The 23,305-nt window shown below is 41.3% G+C and overlaps 2 protein-coding genes across 4 annotated transcripts; both read left to right on the top strand.

The window, feature by feature from the left end:
• Positions 1-2,533: 2,533 nt before the first annotated feature.
• On the top strand, positions 2,534-3,539 carry LOC148165943 (uncharacterized). 2 transcript variants are annotated; one of them, XM_088049582.1, is made up of 2 exons: positions 2,534-3,401; positions 3,455-3,539. In XM_088049582.1, the coding sequence occupies exon 1, from the start codon at positions 2,638-2,640 to the stop codon at positions 3,133-3,135; it is 498 nt and encodes a 165-aa protein (XP_087905708.1). In that variant the 5' UTR covers positions 2,534-2,637; the 3' UTR covers positions 3,136-3,401; positions 3,455-3,539. The 2 variants fall into 2 exon arrangements, with proteins under 2 accessions (XP_087905708.1, XP_087905709.1); XM_088049583.1 differs by having other exon boundaries at positions 2,534-3,398; positions 3,455-3,535.
• A 5,998-nt stretch (positions 3,540-9,537) lies between these two features.
• On the top strand, positions 9,538-11,080 carry LOC148165942 (uncharacterized). Of its 2 annotated transcripts, none has more exons than XM_088049580.1 (2): positions 9,538-10,942; positions 10,996-11,080. In XM_088049580.1, exon 1 carries the CDS (start codon positions 10,179-10,181, stop codon positions 10,674-10,676), a length of 498 nt encoding a protein of 165 aa, XP_087905706.1. In that variant the 5' UTR covers positions 9,538-10,178; the 3' UTR covers positions 10,677-10,942; positions 10,996-11,080. The 2 variants fall into 2 exon arrangements, with proteins under 2 accessions (XP_087905706.1, XP_087905707.1); XM_088049581.1 differs by having other exon boundaries at positions 9,538-10,939; positions 10,996-11,076.
• Positions 11,081-23,305: the final 12,225 nt, after the last annotated feature.

Below are 23,305 nucleotides of genomic sequence, written 5' to 3'. Positions count from 1 at the left end.
AGCCAGAAAACAACGAAAATCGGCGAGAAATCGTCGTTTTGCATCGAAATATGCGATTTTCTGTAAGAATTTTGATGATTTCGTGCAGAATTCTGCTGTTTTCTTGCAATTCAGCCGTTGAATCTAGGTAAAAAGTCATGATTTTGTAGATTTCGTGCTCTTCTTGGCGAATTCAAGATAAAAAACAACGAAAATCGGCGAGAAATCGTTGTTTTGCATCGAAAATGCAGTTTTCTCTAAGAATTTTGATGATTTCGTGCAGAATTCTGCTGTTTTCTTGCAATTCAGCCGTTGAATCTTGGTAAAAAGTCATGATTTTGTAGATTTCGTGCTCTTCTTTGCGAATTCAAGCCAGAAAACAACGAAAATCGGCGAGAAATCGTCGTTTTGCATCGAAATATGCGGTTTTCTGTAAGAATTTTGATGATTTCGTGCAGAATTCTGCTGTTTTCTTGCAATTCAGCCGTAGAATCTTGGTAAAAAGTGATGATTTTGTAGATTTCGTGCTCTTCTTTGCGAATTCAAGCCAGAAAACAACGAAAATCGGCGAGAAATCGTTGTTTTGCATCGAAATATGCGGTTTTCTGTAAGAATTTTGATGATTTCGTGCAGAATTCTACTGTTTTCTTGCAATTCAGCCGTTGAATCTTGGTAAAAAGTCATGATTTTGTAGATTTCGTGCTCTTCTTTGCGAATTCAAGCCAGAAAACAACGAAAATCGGCGAGAAATCGTCGTTTTGCATCGAAAAATGCGGTTTTCTGTAAGAATTTTGATGATTTCGTGCAGAATTCTGCTGTTTTCTTGCAATTCACCCGTTGAATCTTGGTAAAAAGTCATGATTTTGTAGATTTCGTGCTCTTCTTTGCGAATTCAAGCCAGAAAACAACGAAAATCGGCGAGAAATCGTCGTTTTGCATCAAAATATGCGGTTTTCTGTAAGAATTTTGATGATTTCGTGCAGAATTCTGCTGTTTTCTTGCAATTCAGCCGTTGAATCTTGGTAAAAAGTCATGATTTTGTAGATTCCGTGCTCTTCTTTGCGAATTCAAGATAGAAAACAACGAAAATCAGCGAGAAATCGTCGTTTTGCATCGAAATATGCGGTTTTCTCTAAGAATTTTGATGATTTCGTGCAGAATTCTGCTGTTTTCTTGCAATTCAGCCGTTGAATCTTGGTAAAAAGTGATGATTTTGTAGATTTCGTGCTCTTCTTTGCGAATTCAAGCCAGAAAACAACGAAAATCGGCGAGAAATCGTCGTTTTGCATCGAAATATGCGGTTTTCTCTAAGAATTTTGATGATTTCGTGCAGAACTCTGCTGTTTTCTTGCAATTCAGCTGTTGAATCTTTCAAGCCAGAAAACAACGAAAATCGGCGAGAAATCGTCGTTTTGCATCGAAAAATGCGGTTTTCTGTAAGAATTTTGATGATTTCGTGCAGAATTCTGCTGTTTTCTTGCAATTCAGCCGTTGAATCTTGGTAAAAAGTCATGATTTTGTAGATTTCGTGCTCTTCTTTGCGAATTCAAGCCAGAAAACAACGAAAATCGACGAGAAATCGTCGTTTTGCATCGAAATATGCGGTTTTCTCTAAGAATTTTGATGATTTCGTGCAGAATTCTGCTGTTTTCTTGCAATTCAGCCGTTAAATCTTGGTAAAATGTCATGATTTTGTAGATTTCGTGCTCTTCTTTGAGAATTCAAGCCAGAAAACTACGAAAATCGGCGAGAAATCGTCGATTTGCATCGAAAAATGCGGTTTTCTGTAAGAATTTTGATGATTTCGTGCAGAATTCTGCCGTTTTCTTGCAATTCAGCCGTTGAATCTTGGTAAAAAGTCACGATTTTGTAGATTTCGTGCTCTTCTTTGCGAATTCAAGCCAGAAAACAACGAAAATCGGCGAGAAATCGTCGTTTTGCATCGAAATATGCGGTTTTCTGTAAGAATTTTGATGATTTCGTGCAGAATTTTGCTGTTTTCTTGCAATTTAGCCGTTGAATCTAGGTAAAAAGTCATGATTTTGTAGATTTCGTGCTCTTCTTGGCGAATTCAAGATAGAAAACAACGAAAATCGGCGAGAAATCGTTGTTTTGCATCGTAATATGCAGTTTTCTCTAAGAATTTTGATGATTTCGTGCAGAATTCTGCTGTTTTCTTGCAATTCAGCCGTTGAATCTTGGTAAAAAGTCATGATTTTGTAGATTTAGTGCTCTTCTTTGCGAATTCAAGCCAGAAAACAACGAAAATCGGCGAGAAATCGTCGTTTTGCATCGAAAAATGCGGTTTTCTGTAAGAGTTTTGATGATTTCGTGCAGAATTCTGCTGTTTTCTTGCAATTCAGCCGTTGAATCTTGGTAAAAAGTCATGATTTTGTAGATTTCGTGCTCTTCTTTGCGAATTCAAGCCAGAAAACAACGAAAATCGGCGAGAAATCGTCGTTTTGCATCGAAATATGCGGTTTTCTGTAAGAATTTTCATGATTTCGTGCAGAATTCTGCTGTTTGTAACGGTATAAATTTGTGTTAGGGATTTGTAACGTGACAATTTCGAGTTAAACGGGAAGGTGTTAGAAAGGGTTGATTTTCGAGACCTTTTGACTCCTGTAATTTATTGGTTGCCTATTTTAGTGTAACCGCATGGCGAGTTACATTGTCCGTTACGAATTCTGCTCAATTATGTTTATAGTTACCAGTTTGTTAGGTACCAGTTCGGAGGTGACTGGAGGAATACGTTTGAGCCTCAGAATTTTAGCTGGAGGACTGCTACAAGTTCCTCGGGGTTGTCTAGGTTGCAACTCTTTAGTTTTCGTCTTTGCTTCAACTTTTCTAACTTCTATTTTCTTCCTTTTCACAACCACGTTAGCCTGCTTGGTGTTGATCGTGTCGTGGGTCGTTCTTCTTTTTGACCGCAACATCAACGGTGCTACTCTTGCTATTTTTGTCTTCTGGCGATTGTTTATTTTGTTCATAGTGTGCGTTGAGGTCTACGATTGGTTGATGAATAATTTTCCAGCTGTTTACTTACCGTTGGCTTCGTTTTGCTACTCTTTACGATCACTTTCATTCTTTGTTTTGATTCGAATAACCCCAAATTTTCACCTGTCAAGGGGTCACCTTCTCAATGACGAAATGTGACGTAGAGCCGAAGAAGCGATAGCAGCCATTCTGGTTCCGTGGTTCTCTTGCGTTTTAGATCTCGTGGCGTACGGTGCTCCAGAGTGTTTCGGTATTTTGGAATTTGGAGTGTGACTTAGTGGCCTTTTTGGTTTGATTGGTACATTGGTATCTGGATTGGGTCACTAAGGTTCCTGGAGGCAACCGGAATTTGTCGGGTCTCGAGATCGAGTAAAGCCACCACGACGTGAACCACGTGGAAAACTTTAAGGCCGCTTTCCATCGTAGTAAGTAAAGTATTCCAGTGTATTCATCTTCCTAAGGGTATTTTCCACCCTAGGGCCTTCTATTTTGGGTTCTAGCCTGTTCTATTCTGGGCTATTCTCTGTTTCGTTTTTTTCCCCTTTTGGTTGGGGGTGCGAACTGGAAGTTCGAAACTGGATTGCGGCTGACCGTTTTGACCGAGCCGTACAACCTCTTCCCTGTTGGATTCGGGAAGGCTCACCAGTCGGGAGCACCTAGAGGAGAGTCGGTAGGAGGAGCTGTAGGAGTCAAGGTCAGATCGTTTTATCCACGTTTTGTTCGAGTCATCGTGTCACCGTTTTGTTAACTTGTTCCTGTAGGAGTTTACGGCTTCACCGTAACCGTCCTTGTTAATTGTTACTTGTAATTAGTAGTTGGGAGATTACAGCTTCACTGTAATCAACCGTTTCACACTTGGTCATTTCTTTTTCTGTTTTTTTGTTGTACAGACGTCCTTGTAAGTCGGGACCCGGTAATTGCGAGTTTGTACGATCGAATTGTTGCGCGGATTTTCGGTGTGCCGTCGGCTTGCGCAAGCGTTCGGTCTACAGCGAATCGTCGTAAATCTAACAGCAACGATTGCCGGTGTAAAGACGACGTCTTTGTTTTCCTGTATTTTTTTGTTTAGGTTTTATTAGTGTGTTTTTTTTAATATATTCGTTCCTGGTTAGAATTCTTTTCGTTTTCTTTTTTTTTCTCTCGTTCGGGTAAGCTACACCGAGTACTTTGGATCCGGGTACTCGCAAGTCGTAGCCGGAGGATCCTGGCGCCCTCAAGATTGTCGGGTCGGTGAGTTTTAACGAACCCACCCAGACTGAGCTACCGGCGTAATTTTGTCACCAGCCGGCCCGAGCGACTTTAGTCGGTCAGTTTGTTTTTTTATTGCGTGACATTTTTGGCGCCCAACGTGGGGCCCAAGTAGAGACAGCTCATTTAACTCAATTTTTTATTTATTTTTTTTCCTGCTCTTTTGGAAATTATTTTTTTTGCGGCCGTGGTGATGGAGGCAAGGCACCTAAGACGCGACGAGCTCGAATTTGAACTGCGGGTTAGGGGAGTAGACCCCAGCGGGAGGTCGGTGGAGGTGTTACGAGAGGAATTGGGGGTATTTCTCAAAGCGGAAGCGGACGGTACCTCTCACCCTACCGACGCACAGTTTGTGTATGAGTATGAGGTCGAGGTGCCGAGGATAAAGGCCAAGTATAAGGAACTGCTGACGGCGATCAACGTGTATCAGGAACCTTCGACGCGTGATAATAGGCTCAAACGCATTTATAGTCGGTTGCTTCACCTCCTCCACAGGGTTAACCGCGCACCGTTGGAAGATGCTGCGGCGGAACATCTAGCGTCCCGGGCTTCCTTGGTTTCCCAGGTGTCGGAGCTGTTTGAAACTCTGGATAAAGCAACCAAGGCCCGTCGCAGCCTTGGCAACTTCAACCTTAGCGCCATTATGGGAGTGGTTCCACCTTCGGGAGACGAATCCGTGGAGTCGGAGGATGAGGAGTCTGGTGATTTAGACGACACGGAGGGCAGCCCGCAGGGTAACTCCAGTCGCGTCGTGAGAGGCCCGACGGAGCATCGCGATATGCCCGTACACAAATGGGGTGTCAAATTTTCGGGAGAGCCATCAGGATTATCGGTGCCCGAATTTTTAGATAGGGTTTCCGAGTTGAGGGTAGCACGAAGGTTCTCCGAACGCGATTTATTCATTGCGGCCATCGATTTGTTTGAGGGAAAGGCCCTAACGTGGTTCCGTTCGGTACGGCCTCGAGTACACAATTGGGGAGAGTTGGTGGATCTGCTACGGTACCACTATTTGCCGCCGGACTACAGCCACCGGTTATTTGGAGAGATCTTGGCACGGAAGCAGGGCGAGCAAGAGAAGTTTATCGAGTACCTCGCGTGTATGACGTCACTGTTTGATCGACATGGAGCCATTCCGAGGGAGCTGAGATTGGACATCCTTACCCGTAACCTCGCTCCGTTCTACGTCCAACAATTACCAGTTGTGGAAAGCTTAGAGGAATTGGAGAGACAATGTCTTAGATTAGAGGTAACCAAGTATCGAGTAGACAGCTACCAGCCGCCACCGCGAAGAAGTCGCGATCTCGTGGAACCCTCGCTAGCGTACGTGGCTCCCACCGAAATTTCGGCTGTCCAACGATCAACTCCAGACAACGATCGTCGTTGTTACAACTGCCAACGGACAGGCCACTTCTCCAGAGAATGTCGACAACCTCGGAGACTACGTTGCTTTCGATGCCAGCGCGAAGGCGTCACTACGAGGAACTGCCCGGATTGTAACCGCGATAGACCGTCGACGTCGGGAAACGACGCACGAAACCAACAGTAGGGCGGCTGGCTGGTTTCAAGAAGTTCAACCGCTCCGTGGGTTCTGGATCTAACGGTGATCGGGTTAGGCTAGCGACCTCGCTGAGAGCTCGGCTGGATTTTATTTTGGAAGGTGCGGTCGGAGATGAACGACCTTATTTGAGTGTTGTTGTTTTAGGTCATAGGGTGTTAGGTTTATTGGATTCAGGAGCCAGTAGGACTTGCGTTGGGCAACCCGGTATTTCCATCTTTGAATCGTTAGGGTTAAGGCTGGACCACCCCGCCAATGTATCGTCGTGCGTGGTGGCTAATGGGGATAGATGTCAGGTTAAGGGTATCTTTCACGTACCGTTTAGGGTAAAGGATCGTGTGCATGTTTTGGAGGTTCTAGCAATACCGTCTCTCCCACATGTCCTGATTTTGGGGATAGATTTTTGGACAAACGTTGGATTAGTTCCAGATGTCAGACGTGGGGAATGGGTGTACAGTAAGGGTCAGCCAACGCAAATCAACGCCATCGAAAGCTCTCACAGCTTAACAGCGGAGCAGACCAGACGCCTGGAAGAATTGAGGTTAACCATTCCATTCGCGGACCATGGCATAGGTGTCACACATCAAGTGGAACACAAGATCAGGACGGAGGCTGAGCCTATACGGCAAAGAACATACCCCATTTCACCGGCGTTGTGGAAGCACGTAAACAAAGAACTTGACACCATGATACGAGAGGGTGTTGTGGAACCGAGTTCATCCCCGTGGAGCTCGCCGATAGTGCTGGTCAAGAAGAAGGACAATAGCTACAGGTTTTGCGTGGATTACCGCAAACTCAATGCGGTTACTCAGCGAGACTCTTACCCATTGCCACGGGTGAGCACAATTTTAGATCGTCTCCGTGACGCTACCTTCCTCTCCTCGATAGACATCAAATCGGCCTACTGGCACATTCCTGTGGAGGAAATAAGTCGTCCAAAAACCGCCTTTGCTGTTCCCGGACGCGGACTCTTTCAGTTCCGAAGAATGCCATTCGGCCTCCATAATGCCCCAGCGACTTGGCAACGATTTATAGACCACGTTTTAGGTTTTGACTTGGCACCGTCGGTTTTCGTTTACCTGGATGACATTATCGTGGTTTCTAGTGACTTCGAGTCGCATATGCGGATTCTGGGCGAAGTCTTCCGTCGTCTCAGGGAAGCTGGGTTGACGGTCAGTCGTGATAAGTGTTGTCTATGTCGGTCGGAGCTTAAGTTTTTAGGTTATGTGGTGGATTCGAGAGGCCTTCGGGTGGATCCGGATAAAGTAGACGCGATCATTAACTTCCCTGTTCCCAACAACGTACGGGAAGTGCGTCGCCTACATGGCATGGCTTCGTGGTACCGCAGGTTTATACCGGATTTTTCCGCGATTGTCGCACCCATCAACGCACTGCTACAGAAGAACAAGAAATTCCTATGGACACCTGAGTGCAGGGACGCCTTCAGGACTTTGAAAGAGGCACTCGTTTCCGCCCCCGTTTTGTATTGTCCGGACTTCGAGCGAGAATTTTTTGTGCAAACCGACGCCAGCGACTATGGTCTAGGGGGAGTGCTCTATCAAAACTATCCTGATGGTGATCACGTGATTGCCTATGCGAGTAGATCCTTGTCAGCGAGTGAGCGCAAGTTTACGGTCACCGAAAAGGAGTGTTTGGCTGTGGTCTTTGCGATAGAGAAATTTCGAGCTTACGTGGAAGGATATAAGTTCACTGTCGTCACGGATCATTACAGTCTAAAATGGCTGCATAGTTTGAAGTCGCCCTCAGGTCGGCTGTCAAGGTGGAGTGTGACCCTACAACAATACGATTTTGCCGTGGTGCATAGGAAGGGCAAGGACAATGTGGTGCCTGATGCGTTATCCCGAGCGGTTCCTCGAGTGGATGTCGTAGGCAATGGTGACGCTTGGCACAAGCGTATGACGACAGAGGTCGAGGATAAGCCGTTGTCATACCCGTTGTGGCGCGTAGAGGATGGGGTCTTGTATAAAAGGACGAAGACACCCAACACAGATTTACGGGGCTCGGAGTTTGCCTGGAAAATTGTAGTGCCGAAGGACCGACGACTAACCCTCCTGCGAGAGAACCACGACGACGTCTTTGCCGGTCACACCGGCGTCTTCAAAACTTACCACCGCCTCGCGGAACGGTACTATTGGCCGCGCATGAGAGCCGACGTCGCTCGTTACGTGAAGCACTGCAGGACATGCATCGCCAGCAAAACTGACAATAAGCCACCAGCTGGACAAATGGCAGGCCGACCGAACATCACCAGGCCCTGGCAACTTATCTGCATCGACATTGTTGGCAAGCTTCCGCGCTCGACGCAGGGTCACGAGTATATTATGACAGTGGAGGATTATTTTAGTAAGTTCGTTTTGTTATTCCCACTGCGTAAGGCCGTCGCAAAGTCTATGGCGAAGTTACTGGAAGATCACGTGTTCTGTGTATTTGGGGTGCCTGAAGTCTTGGTGTGTGACAATGGGAAACAACTGGTTAGTCGTGAACTGAGTGACATGCTGCAGAGGTATGGAGTTCGGGTGCAGTTTACTTCCCTTTATCATCCCCAGGCTAATGCGGTGGAGAGACGACATCGGACCCTCAATATGATTCTGAGGTCATATACGACGGACAACCATAGACACTGGGACAAAGACCTCCAAAAGGTGGCATGTTGTCTTCGGACATCGAAACACGAGACCACCAACCAAACGCCATTCTTTATAAATTTCGGTCGCGAAATTCGTTTAGATGGGCGACCCCGCTCTGTACCAACAGCCGAGGAGGAAGTCGAACCACCCTCACCAGAACACCGTGCTACTGCTTTTGGAGAACTGTACAAGGATATTCGTAAACGACTTGATAAGGCTTTTGAACGCAACCGCCGAATTTACGACCTACGACACCGGAAGGTACAATTTTCGGAGGGCCAGCGGGTTTGGCGAAGGAATATGGCACAATCGAATGCCGCTGCGTATGTCACCTCCAAGCTATTGCCTAAGTTTGTAGGGCCATTTGTGATTCGGAAACGCTTGAACCCCTGGAATTACGAATTAGAGGACCTTCAAGGTAAGAGAAGTGGAGTTTGGAACATCAAAGACCTTAAGGAAGACCCCGGAGATCCCCCCGACGTGTAAACCCCAGGAATGTCTGGCCAGGGTAACCTGCTACGGTGATATGGGTAGTCCGTACAGCCAGTTTCCCCAGTGTGGATTTCAGTAGCGTCTGCACCAGAGTGGTCGGCTACCGAAATCAGCCACTTCGGCGTCTGTCTTCGAAGAAGCGGTCGTGTGGTTGTGTCCAATAATGAGCTGTTATCGTGTCTGTCTCCAGAGGAGCGACGTTAATAGTGTCATCGTTCGTGTATTTTTGTATCTTTGGATCTGTGGTTTTCTTGATGGTTTTGGTGTTGATATTTGTAGATGGTATAATTGTCGTAAAGTCGAAGTAGTTCGCAACGCCGACAAACCTCTTTTGTTTAAGGCTAGGTTGACACCGAATTTTCCTGTGTGGAGTGGAGATTCGTTTTGCGGTGTGCTACGTTGATTAGTCCTTGTATGAGGTGTAGTTTTGATTCCATCGGCTGTGTTACTGTATTGGGGATCATTCGCAATTTGGTTTGGTTGTTCTTTGGTATATTGTGATTGATTCCGTTTTGGTTTAGGATTTGACAGTTTGTACGGGTAGGTGCGATTCGTTAGGTTGTTTTCCGCTGCAGTCGGGATGTTGAGTCGTATCGATCTGTACCTCAGCCTCTTATACAGCTAGTGAAGTTCCGAAGTTGGCATTGGCGCCTTGATTAGGGAGTTTGATTCGGTCTTCCATTGGCTATACAGGTGTTCGGCTACGTCTTCTTTTCTTTTGTTGTTGACAATTATGTATTGAGAACTTTCGTCTCACTAAGGAGCTATGATGCAAGGAGTCGAGGGTCCGAGCTGAGCCTTTGACCTCATGTTGTGATGATCCGGTCGATTTTCGTGGTCGTCGGTGAACTTTTGACACTCCGTTGTATTGTTCTTTTCGAGAGAGTTTTATTTTGATTTTGTTTAGTGGTTTTTGTTTTGACGAGAGGATCAAGCGCCCAACCTTTAAGGTAGCTGCATAATTTAGAGTGTGGGCACAAGGGTGATCCAATCGCTCGTAACAAATGTAATATTTTCGGGTTTTAGTAAGTTGTGGAGAACATTAGGTTGAGAAGTACAAATTTCGCCGATACCTCACACTGAGAAATTTTGGGAAAATTTCTAACGAGGAAAGGGTGGGATTTATGTAACGGTATAAATTTGTGTTAGGGATTTGTAACGTGACAATTTCGAGTTAAACGGGAAGGTGTTAGAAAGGGTTGATTTTCGAGACCTTTTGACTCCTGTAATTTATTGGTTGCCTATTTTAGTGTAACCGCATGGCGAGTTACATTGTCCGTTACGAATTCTGCTCAATTATGTTTATAGTTACCAGTTTGTTAGGTACCAGTTCGGAGGTGACTGGAGGAATACGTTTGAGCCTCAGAATTTTAGCTGGAGGACTGCTACAAGTTCCTCGGGGTTGTCTAGGTTGCAACTCTTTAGTTTTCGTCTTTGCTTCAACTTTTCTAACTTCTATTTTCTTCCTTTTCACAACCACGTTAGCCTGCTTGGTGTTGATCGTGTCGTGGGTCGTTCTTCTTTTTGACCGCAACATCAACGGTGCTACTCTTGCTATTTTTGTCTTCTGGCGATTGTTTATTTTGTTCATAGTGTGCGTTGAGGTCTACGATTGGTTGATGAATAATTTTCCAGCTGTTTACTTACCGTTGGCTTCGTTTTGCTACTCTTTACGATCACTTTCATTCTTTGTTTTGATTCGAATAACCCCAAATTTTCACCTGTCAAGGGGTCACCTTCTCAATGACGAAATGTGACGTAGAGCCGAAGAAGCGATAGCAGCCATTCTGGTTCCGTGGTTCTCTTGCGTTTTAGATCTCGTGGCGTACGGTGCTCCAGAGTGTTTCGGTATTTTGGAATTTGGAGTGTGACTTAGTGGCCTTTTTGGTTTGATTGGTACATTGGTATCTGGATTGGGTCACTAAGGTTCCTGGAGGCAACCGGAATTTGTCGGGTCTCGAGATCGAGTAAAGCCACCACGACGTGAACCACGTGGAAAACTTTAAGGCCGCTTTCCATCGTAGTAAGTAAAGTATTCCAGTGTATTCATCTTCCTAAGGGTATTTTCCACCCTAGGGCCTTCTATTTTGGGTTCTAGCCTGTTCTATTCTGGGCTATTCTCTGTTTCGTTTTTTTCCCCTTTTGGTTGGGGGTGCGAACTGGAAGTTCGAAACTGGATTGCGGCTGACCGTTTTGACCGAGCCGTACAACCTCTTCCCTGTTGGATTCGGGAAGGCTCACCAGTCGGGAGCACCTAGAGGAGAGTCGGTAGGAGGAGCTGTAGGAGTCAAGGTCAGATCGTTTTATCCACGTTTTGTTCGAGTCATCGTGTCACCGTTTTGTTAACTTGTTCCTGTAGGAGTTTACGGCTTCACCGTAACCGTCCTTGTTAATTGTTACTTGTAATTAGTAGTTGGGAGATTACAGCTTCACTGTAATCAACCGTTTCACACTTGGTCATTTCTTTTTCTGTTTTTTTGTTGTACAGACGTCCTTGTAAGTCGGGACCCGGTAATTGCGAGTTTGTACGATCGAATTGTTGCGCGGATTTTCGGTGTGCCGTCGGCTTGCGCAAGCGTTCGGTCTACAGCGAATCGTCGTAAATCTAACAGCAACGATTGCCGGTGTAAAGACGACGTCTTTGTTTTCCTGTATTTTTTTGTTTAGGTTTTATTAGTGTGTTTTTTTTAATATATTCGTTCCTGGTTAGAATTCTTTTCGTTTTCTTTTTTTTTCTCTCGTTCGGGTAAGCTACACCGAGTACTTTGGATCCGGGTACTCGCAAGTCGTAGCCGGAGGATCCTGGCGCCCTCAAGATTGTCGGGTCGGTGAGTTTTAACGAACCCACCCAGACTGAGCTACCGGCGTAATTTTGTCACCAGCCGGCCCGAGCGACTTTAGTCGGTCAGTTTGTTTTTTTATTGCGTGACATGTTCTCTTGCAATTCAGCCGTTGAATCTTGGTAAAAAGTGATGATTTTGTAGATTTCGTGCTCTTCTTTGCGAATTCAAGCCAGAAAACAACGAAAATCAGCGAGAAATTGTCGTTTTGCATCGAAATATGCGGTTTTCTCTATGAATTTTGATGATTTCGTGCAGAATTCTGCTGTTTTCTTGCAATTCAGCCGTTGAATCTTGGAAAAAAGTCATGATTTTGTAGATTTCGTGCTCTTCTTTGCAAGTTCATGCCAGAAAACAACGAAAATCGGCGAGAAATCGTCGCTTTGCATCGAAATATGCGGTTTTCTGTAAGAATTTTGATGATTTCGTGCAGAATTCTGCTGTTTTCTTGCAATTCAGCCGTTGAATCTTAGTAAAAAGTCATGATTTTGTAGATTTCGTGCTCTTCTTTGCAAATTCAAGCCAGAAAACAACGAAAATCGCCGAGAAATCGTCGTTTTGCATCGAAATATGCGGTTTTCTGTAAGAATTTTGATGATTTCGTGCAGAATTTTGCTGTTTTCTTGCAATTCAGCCGTTGAATCTAGGTAAAAAGTCATGATTTTGTAGATTTCGTGCTCTTCTTGGCGAATTCAAGATAGAAAACAACGAAAATCGGCGAGAAATCGTTGTTTTGCATCGAAATATGCGGTTTTCTGTAAGAATTTTGATGATTTCGTGCAGAGTTCTGCTGTTTTCTTGCAATTCAGCCGTAGAATCTAGGTAAAAAGTCATGATTTTGTAGATTTCGTGCTCTTCTTGGCGAATTCAAGATAGAAAACAACGAAAATCGGCGAGAAATCGTTGTTTTGCATCGAAATATGCAGTTTTCTCTAAGAATTTTGATGATTTCGTGCAGAATTCTGCTGTTTTCTTGCAATTCAGCCGTTGAATCTTGGTAAAAAGTCATGATTTTGTAGATTTCGTGCTCTTCTTTGCGAATTCAAGCCAGAAAACAACGAAAATCGGCGAGAAATCGTTGTTTTGCATCGAAATATGCGGTTTTCTGTAAGAATTTTGATGATTTCGTGCAGAATTCTGCTGTTTTCTTGCAATTCAGCCGTTGAATCTAGGTAAAAAGTCATGATTTTGTAGATTTCGTGCTCTTCTTGGCGAATTCAAGATAGAAAACAACGAAAATCGGCGAGAAATCGTTGTTTTGCATCGAAATATGCAGTTTTCTCTAAGAATTTTGATGATTTTGTGCAGAATTCTGCTGTTTTCTTGCAATTCAGCCGTTGAATCTTGGTAAAACGTCATGATTTTGTAGATTTCGTGCTCTTCTTTGCGAATTCAAGATAGAAAACAACGAAAATCAGCGAGAAAACGTCGTTTTGCATCGAAATATGCGGTTTTCTCTAAGAATTTTGATGATTTCGTGCAGAATTCTGCTGTTTTCTTGCAATTCAGCCGTTGAATCTTGGTAAAAAGTCATAATTTTGTAGATTTCGTGCTCTTCTTTGCAAATTCATGCCAGAAAACAACGAAAATCGGCGAAAAATCGTCGTTTTGCATCGAAATATGCGGTTTTCTGTAAGAATTTTGATGATTTCGTGCAGAATTCTGCTGTTTTCTTGCAATTCAGCCGTTGAATCTTGGTAAAAAGTCATGATTTTGTAGATTTCGTGCTCTTCTTTGCAAATTCAAGCCAGAAAACAAGGAAAATCGGCGAGAAATCGTCGTTTTGCATCAAAATATGCGGTTTTCTGTAAGAATTTTGATGATTTCGTGCAGAATTCTGCTGTTTTCTTGCAATTCAGCCTTAGAATCTTGGTAAAAAGTGATGATTTTGTAGATTTCGTGCTCTTCTTTGCGAATTCAAGCCAGAAAACAACGAAAATCGGCAAGAAATCGTTGTTTTGCATCGAAATATGCGGTTTTCTGTAAGAATTTTGATGATTTCGTGCAGAATTCTGCTGTTTTCTTGCAATTCAGCCGTTGAATCTTGGTGAAAAGTCATGATTTTGTAGATTTCGTGCTCTTCTTTGCGAATTCAAGCCAGAAAACAACGAAAATCGGCGAGAAATCGTCGTTTTGCATCGAAAAATGCGGTTTTCTGTTAGAATTTTGATGATTTCGTGCAGAATTCTGCTGTTTTCTTGCAATTCAGCCGTTGAATCTTGGTAAAAAGTCATGATTTTGTAGATTTCGTGCTCTTCTTTGCGAATTCAAGCCAGAAAACAACGAAAATCGACGAGAAATCGTCGTTTTGCATCGAAATATGCGGTTTTCTCTAAGAATTTTGATGATTTCGTGCAGAATTCTGCTGTTTTCTTGCAATTCAGCCGTTGAATCTTGGTAAAAAGTGATGATTTTGTAGATTTCGTGTTCTTCTTTGCGAATTCAAGCCAGAAAACAACGAAAATCGGCGAGAAATCGTTGTTTTGCATCGAAATATGCGGTTTTCTGTAAGAATTTTGATGATTTCGTGCAGAATTCTGCTGTTTTCTTCCAATTCAGCCGTTGAATCTTGGTAAAAGGTCATGATTTTGTAGATTTCGTGCTCTTCTTTGCGAATTCAAGCCAGAAAACAACGAAAATCGGCGAGAAATCGTCGATTTGCATCGAAAAATGCGGTTTTCTTTAAGAATTTTGATGATTTCGTGCAGAATTCTGCCGTTTTCTTCCAATTCAGCCGTTGAATCTTGGTAAAAAGTCACGATTTTGTAGATTTTGTGCTCTTCTTTGCGAGTTCAAGCCAGAAAACAACGAAAATCGGCGAGAAATCGTCGTTTTGCATCGAAATATGCGGTTTTCTGTAAGAATTTTGATGATTTCGTGCAGAATTCTGCTGTTTTCTTGCAATTCAGCCGTTGAATCTTGGTAAAAAGTGATGATTTTGTAGATTTCGTGCTCTTCTTTGCGAATTCAAGCCAGAAAACAACGAAAATCGGCGAGAAATCGTCGTTTTGCATCAAAATATGCGGTTTTCTGTAAGAATTTTGATGATTTCGTGCAGAATTCTGCTGTTTTCTTGCAATTCAGCCGTTGAATCTTGGTAAAAAGTGATGATTTTGTAGATTTCGTGCTCTTCTTTGCGAATTCAAGCCAGAAAACAACGAAAATCGGCGAGAAATCGTCGTTTTGCATCGAAATATGCGGTTTTCTCTAAGAATTTTGATGATTTCGTGCAGAATTCTGCTGTTTTCTTGCAATTCAGCCGTTGAATCTTGGTAAAAAGTGATGATTTTGTAGATTTCGTGCTCTTCTTTGCGAATTCAAGCCAGAAAACAACGAAAATCGGCGAGAAATCGTCGTTTTGCATCGAAATATGCAGTTTTCTCTAAGAATTTTGATGATTTCGTGCAGAATTCTGCTGTTTTCTTGCAATTCAGCCGTTGAATCTTGGTAAAAAGTCATGATTTTGTAGATTTCGTGCTCTTCTTTGCGAATTCAAGCCAGAAAACAACGAAAATCGGCGAGAAATCGTCGTTTTGCATCGAAATATGCGGTTTTCTGTAAGAATTTTGATGATTTCGTGCAGAATTCTGCTGTTTTCTTGCAATTCAGCCGTAGAATCTTGGTAAAAAGTGATGATTTTGTAGATTTCGTGCTCTTCTTTGCGAATTCAAGCCAGAAAACAACGAAAATCGGCGAGAAATCGTTGTTTTGCATCGAAATATGCGGTTTTCTGTAAGAATTTTGATGATTTCGTGCAGAATTCTACTGTTTTCTTGCAATTCAGCCGTTGAATCTTGGTAAAAAGTCATGATTTTGTAGATTTCGTGCTCTTCTTTGCGAATTCAAGCCAGAAAACAACGAAAATCGGCGAGAAATCGTCGTTTTGCATCGAAAAATGCGGTTTTCTGTAAGAATTTTGATGATTTCGTGCAGAATTCTGCTGTTTTCTTGCAATTCACCCGTTGAATCTTGGTAAAAAGTCATGATTTTGTAGATTTCGTGCTCTTCTTTGCGAATTCAAGCCAGAAAACAACGAAAATCGGCGAGAAATCGTCGTTTTGCATCAAAATATGCGGTTTTCTGTAAGAATTTTGATGATTTCGTGCAGAATTCTGCTGTTTTCTTGCAATTCAGCCGTTGAATCTTGGTAAAAAGTCATGATTTTGTAGATTCCGTGCTCTTCTTTGCGAATTCAAGATAGAAAACAACGAAAATCAGCGAGAAATCGTCGTTTTGCATCGAAATATGCGGTTTTCTCTAAGAATTTTGATGATTTCGTGCAGAATTCTGCTGTTTTCTTGCAATTCAGCCGTTGAATCTTGGTAAAAAGTGATGATTTTGTAGATTTCGTGCTCTTCTTTGCGAATTCAAGCCAGAAAACAACGAAAATCGGCGAGAAATCGTCGTTTTGCATCGAAATATGCGGTTTTCTCTAAGAATTTTGATGATTTCGTGCAGAACTCTGCTGTTTTCTTGCAATTCAGCTGTTGAATCTTTCAAGCCAAAAAACAACGAAAATCGGCGAGAAATCGTCGTTTTGCATCGAAAAATGCGGTTTTCTGTAAGAATTTTGATGATTTCGTGCAGAATTCTGCTGTTTTCTTGCAATTCAGCCGTTGAATCTTGGTAAAAAGTCATGATTTTGTAGATTTCGTGCTCTTCTTTGCGAATTCAAGCCAGAAAACAACGAAAATCGACGAGAAATCGTCGTTTTGCATCGAAATATGCGGTTTTCTCTAAGAATTTTGATGATTTCGTGCAGAATTCTGCTGTTTTCTTGCAATTCAGCCGTTAAATCTTGGTAAAATGTCATGATTTTGTAGATTTCGTGCTCTTCTTTGCGAATTCAAGCCAGAAAACAACGAAAATCGGCGAGAAATCGTCGATTTGCATCGAAAAATGCGGTTTTCTGTAAGAATTTTGATGATTTCGTGCAGAATTCTGCCGTTTTCTTGCAATTCAGCCGTTGAATCTTGGTAAAAAGTCACGATTTTGTAGATTTCGTGCTCTTCTTTGCGAATTCAAGCCAGAAAACAACGAAAATCGGCGAGAAATCGTCGTTTTGCATCGAAATATGCGGTTTTCTGTAAGAATTTTGATGATTTCGTGCAGAATTCTGCTGTTTTCTTGCAATTCAGCCGTTGAATCTTGGTAAAAAGTGATGATTTTGTTGATTTCGTGCTCTTCTTTGCGAATTCAAGCCAGAAAACAACGAAAATCGGCGAGAAATCGTCGTTTTGCATCGAAATATGCGGTTTTCTCTAAGAATTTTGACGATTTCGTGCAGAATTCTGCTGTTTTCTTGCAATTCAGCCGTTAAATCTTGATAAAAAGTCATGATTTTGTAGATTTCGTGCTCTTCTTGGCGAATTCAAGATAGAAAACAACGAAAATCGGCGAGAAATCGTTGTTTTGCATCGAAATATGCAGTTTTCTCAAAGAATTTTGATGATTTCGTGCAGAATTCTGCTGTTTTCTTGCAATTCAGCTGTTGAATCTTGGTAAAAAGTCATGATTTTGTAGATTTCGTGCTCTTCTTTGCGAATTCAAGCCAGAAAACAACGAAAATCGGCGAGAAATCGTCGTTTTGCATCGAAATATGCGGTTTTCTGTAAGAATTTTGATGATTTCGTGCAGAATTCTGCTGTTTTCTTGCAATTCAGCCGTAGAATCTTGGTAAAAAGTGATGATTTTGTAGATTTCGTGCTCTTCTTTGCGAATTCAAGCCAGAAAACAACGAAAATCGGCGAGAAATCGTCGTTTTGCATCGAAATATGCGGTTTTCTGTAAGAATTTTGATGATTTCGTGCAGAATTCTGCTGTTTTCTTGCAATTCAGCCGTGGAATCTTGGTAAAAAGTGATGATTTTGTAGATTTCGTGCTCATCTTTGCGAATTCAAGCCAGAAAACAACGAAAATCGGCGAGAAATCGTTGTTTTGCATCAAAATATGCGGTTTTCTGTAAGAATTTTGATGATTTCGTGCAGAATTCTGCTGTTTTCTTGCAATTCAGCTGTTGAATCTTGGTAAAAAGTCATGATTTTGTAGATTTCGTGCTCTTCTTTGCGAATTCAAGCCAGAAAACAACGAAAATCGGCGAGAAATCGACGTTTTGCATCGAAAAATGCGGTTTTCTGTAAGAATTTTGATGATTTCGTGCAGAATTCTGCTGTTTTCTTGCAATTCAGCCGTAGAATCTTGGTAAAAAGTGATGATTTTGTAGATTTCGTGCTCTTCTTTGCGAATTCAAGCCAGAAAACAACGAAAATCGACGAGAAATCGTCGTTTTGCATCGAAATATGCGGTTTTCTGTAAGAATTTTGATGACTTCGTGCAGAATTCTGCTGTTTTCTTGCAATTCAGCCGTAGAATCTTGGTAAAAAGTGATGATTTTGTAGATTTCGTGCTATTCTTTGCGAATTCAAGCCAGAAAACAACGAAAATCGGCGAGAAATCGTCGTTTTGCATCGATATATGCGGTTTTCTGTAAGAATTTTGATGATTTCGTGCAGAATTCTGCTGTTTTCTTGCAATTCAGCCGTTGAACCTAGGTAAAAAGTCATGATTTTGTAGATTTCGTGATCTTCTTGGCGAATTCAAGATAGAAAACAACGAAAATCGGCAAGAAATCGTTGTTTTGCATCGTAATATGCAGTTTTCTCTCAGAATTTTGATGATTTCGTGCAGAATTCTGCTGTTTTCATGCAATTCAGCCGTTGAATCTTGGTAAAAAGTGATGATTTTGTAGATTTCGTGCTTTTCTTTGCGAATTCAAGCCAGAAAACAACGAAAATCGGCGAGAAATCGTCGTTTTGCATCGAAATATGCGGTTTTCTCTAAGAATTTTGATGATTTCGTGCAGAATTCTGCTGTTTTCTTGCAATTCAGCCGTTGAATCTTGGTAAAAAGTCATGATTTTGTAGATTTCGTGCTCTTCTTTGCGAATTCAAGCCAAAAAACAACGAAAATCGGCGAGAAATCGTCGTTTTGCATCGAAATATGCGGTTTTCTGTAAGAATTTTGATGATTTCGTGCAGAATTCTGCTGTTTTCTTGCAATTCAGTGTAGAATCTTGGTAAAAAGTGATGATTTTGTAGATTTCGTGCTCTTCTTTGCGAATTCAAGCCAGAAAACAACGAAAATCGGCGAGAAATCGTTGTTTTGCATCGAAATATGCGGTTTTCTGTAAGAATTTTGATGATTTCGTGCAGAATTCTGCCGTTTTCTTGCAATTCAGCCGTTGAATCTTGGTAAAAAGTCATGATTTTGTAGATTTCGTGCTCTTCTTTGCGAATTCAAGCCAGAAAACAACGAAAATCGGCGAGAAATCGACGTTTTGCATCGAAAAATGCGGTTTTCTGTAAGAATTTTGATGATTTCGTGCAGAATTCTGCTGTTTTCTTGCGATTCAGCCGTTGAATCTTGGTAAAAAGTCATGATTTTGTAGATTTCGTGCTCTTCTTTGCGAATTCAAGTCAGAAAACAACGAAAATCGGCGAGAAATCGTCGTTTTGCATCGAAATATGCGGTTTTCTCTAAGAATTTTGACGATTTCGTGCAGAATTCTGCTGTTTTCTTGCAATTCAGCCGTTGAATCTTGGTAAAAAGTCATGATTTTGTAGATTTTGTGCTCTTCTTTGCAAATTCAAGATAGAAAACAACGAAAATCAGCGAGAAATCGTCGTTTTGCATCGAAATATGCGGTTTTCTCTAAGAATTTTGATGATTTCGTGCAGAATTCTGCTGTTTTCTTGCAATTCAGCCGTTGAATCTAGGTAAAAAGTCATGATTTTGTAGATTTCGTGCTCTTCTTGGCGAATTCAAGATAGAAAACAACGAAAATCGGCGAGAAATCGTTGTTTTGCATCGAAATATGCAGTTTTCTCTAAGAATTTTGATGATTTCGTGCAGAATTCTGCTGTTTTCTTGCATTTCAGCCGTTGAATCTTGGTAAAAAGTGATGATTTTGTAGATTTCGTGCTCTTATGCGAATTCAAGCCAGAAAACAACGAAAATCGGCGAGAAATCGTCGTTTTGCATCGAAATATGCGGTTTTCTCTGAGAATTTTGATGATTTCGTGCAGAATTCTGCTGTTTTCTTGCAATTCAGCCGTTGAATCTTGGTAAAAAATGATGATTTTGTAGATTTCGTGCTCTTCTTTGCGAATTCAAGATAGAAAACAGCGAAAATCAGCGAGAAATCGTCGTTTTGCATCGAAATATGCGGTTTTCTCTAAGAATTTTGATGATTTCGTGCAGAATTCTGCTGTTTTCTTGCAATTCAGTAGTTGAATCTTGATAAAAAGTCATGATTTTGTAGATTTTGTGCTCTTCTTTGCAAATTCATGCCAGAAAACAACGAAGATCGGCGAGAAATCGTCGTTTTGCATCGAAATATGCGGTTTTCTGTAAGAATTTTGATGATTTCGTGCAGAATTCTGCTGTTTTCTTGCAATTCAGCCATGAATCTTGGTAAAAAGTCATGATTTTGTAGATTTCGTGCTCTTCTTTGCGAATTCAAGCCAGAAAACAACGAAAATCGGCGAGAAATCGTCGTTTTGCATCGAAATATCCGGTTTTCTGTAAGAATTTTGATGATTTCGTGCAGAATTCTGCTGTTTTCTTGCAATTCAGCCGTTGAATCTAGGTAAAAAGTCATGATTTTGTAGATTTCGTGCTCTTCTTGGCGAATTCAAGATAGAAAACAACGAAAATCGGCGAGAAATCGTCGTTTTGCATCGAAATATGCGGTTTTCTCTAAGAATTTTGATGATTTCGTGCAGAATTCTGCTGTTTTCTTGCAATTCAGCCGTTGAATCTTGGTAAAAAGTGATGATTTTGTAGATTTCGTGCTCTTCTTTGCGAATTCAAGCCAGAAAACAACGAAAATCGGCGAGAAATCTTCGTTTTGCATCGAAATATGCGGTTTTCTCTAAGAATTTTGACGATTTCGTGCAGAATTCTGCTGTTTTCTTGCAATTCAGCCGTTGAATCTTGGTAAAAAGTCATGATTTTGTAGATTTCGTGCTCTTCTTTGCGAATTCAAGCCAGAAAACAACGAAAATCGGCGAGAAATCGTCGTTTTGCATCGAAATATGCGGTTTTCTGTAAGAATTTTGATGATTTCGTGCAGAATTCTGCTGTTTTCTTGCAATTCAGCCGTAGAATCTTGGTAAAAAGTGATGATTTTGTAGATTTCGTGCTCTTCTTTGCGAATTCAAGCCAGAAAACAACGGAAATCGGCGAGAAATCGTCGTTTTGCATCGAAATATGCGGTTTTCTCTAAGAATTTTGACGATTTCGTGCAGAATTCTGCTGTTTTCTTGCAATTCAGCCGTTGAATCTTGGTAAAAAGTCATGATTTTGTAGATTTCGTGCTCTTCTTTGCAAATTCAAGATAGAAAACAACGAAAATCAGCGAGAAATCGTCGATTTGCATCGAAATATGCGGTTTTCTCTAAGAATTTTGATGATTTCGTGCAGAATTCTGCTGTTTTCTTGCAATTCAGCCGTTGAATCTTGGTAAAAAGTCATGATTTTGTAGATTTCGTTCTCTTCTTTGCGAATTCAAGCCAGAAAACAACGAAAATCGGCGAGAAATCGTCGTTTTGCATCGAAATATGCGGTTTTCTGTAAGAATTTTGATGATTTCGTGCAGAATTCTGCTGTTTTCTTGCAATTCAGCCGTTGAATCTAGGTAAAAAGTCATGATTTTGTAGATTTCGTGCTCTTCTTGGCGAATTCAAGATAGAAAACAACGAAAATCGGCGAGAAATCGTTGTTTTGCATCGAAATATGCGGTTTTCTGTAAGAATTTTGATGATTTCCTGCAGAATTCTGCTGTTTTCTTGCAATTCAGCAGTTGAATCTTGGTAAAAAGTCATGATTTTGTAGATTTCGTGCTCTTCTTGGCGAATTCAAGATAGAAAACAACGAAAATCGGCGAGAAATCGTTGTTTTGCATCGAAATATGCAGTTTTCTCTAAGAATTTTGATGATTTCGTGCAGAATTCTGCTGTTTTCTTGCAATTCAGCCGTTGAATCTTGGTAAAAAGTGATGATTTTGTAGATTTCGTACTCTTTTGCGAATTCAAGCCAGAAAACAACGAAAATCGGCGAGAAATCGTCGTTTTGCATCGAAATATGCGGTTTTCTCTAAGAATTTTGATGATTTCGTGCAGAATTCTGCTGTTTTCTTGCAATTCAGCCGTTGAATCTTGGTAAAAAGTGATGATTTTGTAGATTTCGTGCTCTTCTTTGCGAATTCAAGCCAGAAAACAACGAAAATCGGCGAGAAATCTTCGTTTTGCATCGAAATATGCGGTTTTCTCTAAGAATTTTGACGATTTCGTGCAGAATTCTGCTGTTTTCTTGCAATTCAGCAGTTGAATCTTGGTAAAAAGTCATGATTTTGTAGATTTCGTGCTCTTCTTTGCGAATTCAAGCCAGAAAACATCGAAAATCGGCGAGAAATCGTCGTTTTGCATCGAAATATGCGGTTTTCTCTAAGAATTTTGACGATTTCGTGCAGAATTCTGCTGTTTTCTTGCAATTCAGCCGTTGAATCTTGGTAAAAAGTCATGATTTTGTAGATTTTGTGCTCTTCTTTGCGAATTCAAGATAGAAAACAACGAAAATCAGCGAGAAATCGTCGTTTTGCATCGAAATATGCGGTTTTCTCTAAGAATTTTGATGATTTCGTGCAGAATTCTGCTGTTTTCTTGCAATTCAGCCGTTGAATCTTGGTAAAAATTCATGATTTTGTGGATTTCGTGCTCTTCTTTTCTCTAAGAATTTTGATGATTTCGTGCAGAATTCTGCTGTTTTCTTGCAATTCAGCCGTTGAATCTTGGTAAAAAGTCATGATTTTGTGGATTTCGTGCTCTTCTTTGCAAATTCATGCCAGAAAACAACAAAAATCGGCGAGAAATCGTCGTTTTGCATCGAAATATGCGGTTTTCTGTAAGAATTTTGATGATTTCGTGCAGAATTCTGCTGTTTTCTTGCAATTCAGCCGTTGAATCTTGGTAAAAAATGATGATTTTGTAGATTTCGTGCTCTTCTTTGCGAATTCAAGATAGAAAACAGCGAAAATCAGCGAGAAATCGTCGTTTTGCATCGAAATATGCGGTTTTCTGTAAGAATTTTGATGATTTCGTGCAGAATTCTGCTGTTTTCTTGCAATTCAGCCATGAATCTTGGTAAAAAGTCATGATTTTGTAGATTTCGTGCTCTTCTTTGCGAATTCAAGCCAGAAAACAACGAAAATCGGCGAGAAATCGTCGTTTTGCATCGAAATATCCGGTTTTCTGTAAGAATTTTGATGATTTCGTGCAGAATTCTGCTGTTTTCTTGCAATTCAGCCGTTGAATCTAGGTAAAAAGTCATGATTTTGTAGATTTCGTGCTCTTCTTGGCGAATTCAAGATAGAAAACAACGAAAATCGGCGAGAAATCGTTGTTTTGCATCGAAATATGCGGATTTCTGTAAGAATTTTGATGATTTCGTGCAGAATTCTGCTGTTTTCTTGCAATTCAGCCGTTGAA

The sequence above is a fragment of the Gnatocerus cornutus genome, unplaced genomic scaffold (genome assembly GCF_029298725.1).
Source record: "Gnatocerus cornutus isolate USDA-ARS CGAHR unplaced genomic scaffold, icGnaCorn1.1 ctg00000106.1, whole genome shotgun sequence".
Taxonomy (NCBI): Eukaryota; Metazoa; Arthropoda; class Insecta; order Coleoptera; family Tenebrionidae; genus Gnatocerus; species Gnatocerus cornutus.
This window is presented reverse-complemented; position numbering and strand designations above follow the sequence as displayed.

Bases quoted from the DNA above. Each gene is read 5' to 3' on its own strand.
- LOC148165943 (XM_088049582.1), top strand. From the start codon at position 2,638: ATGGCGAGTTACATTGTCCGTTACGAATTCTGCTCAATTATGTTTATA.
- LOC148165942 (XM_088049580.1), top strand. From the start codon at position 10,179: ATGGCGAGTTACATTGTCCGTTACGAATTCTGCTCAATTATGTTTATA.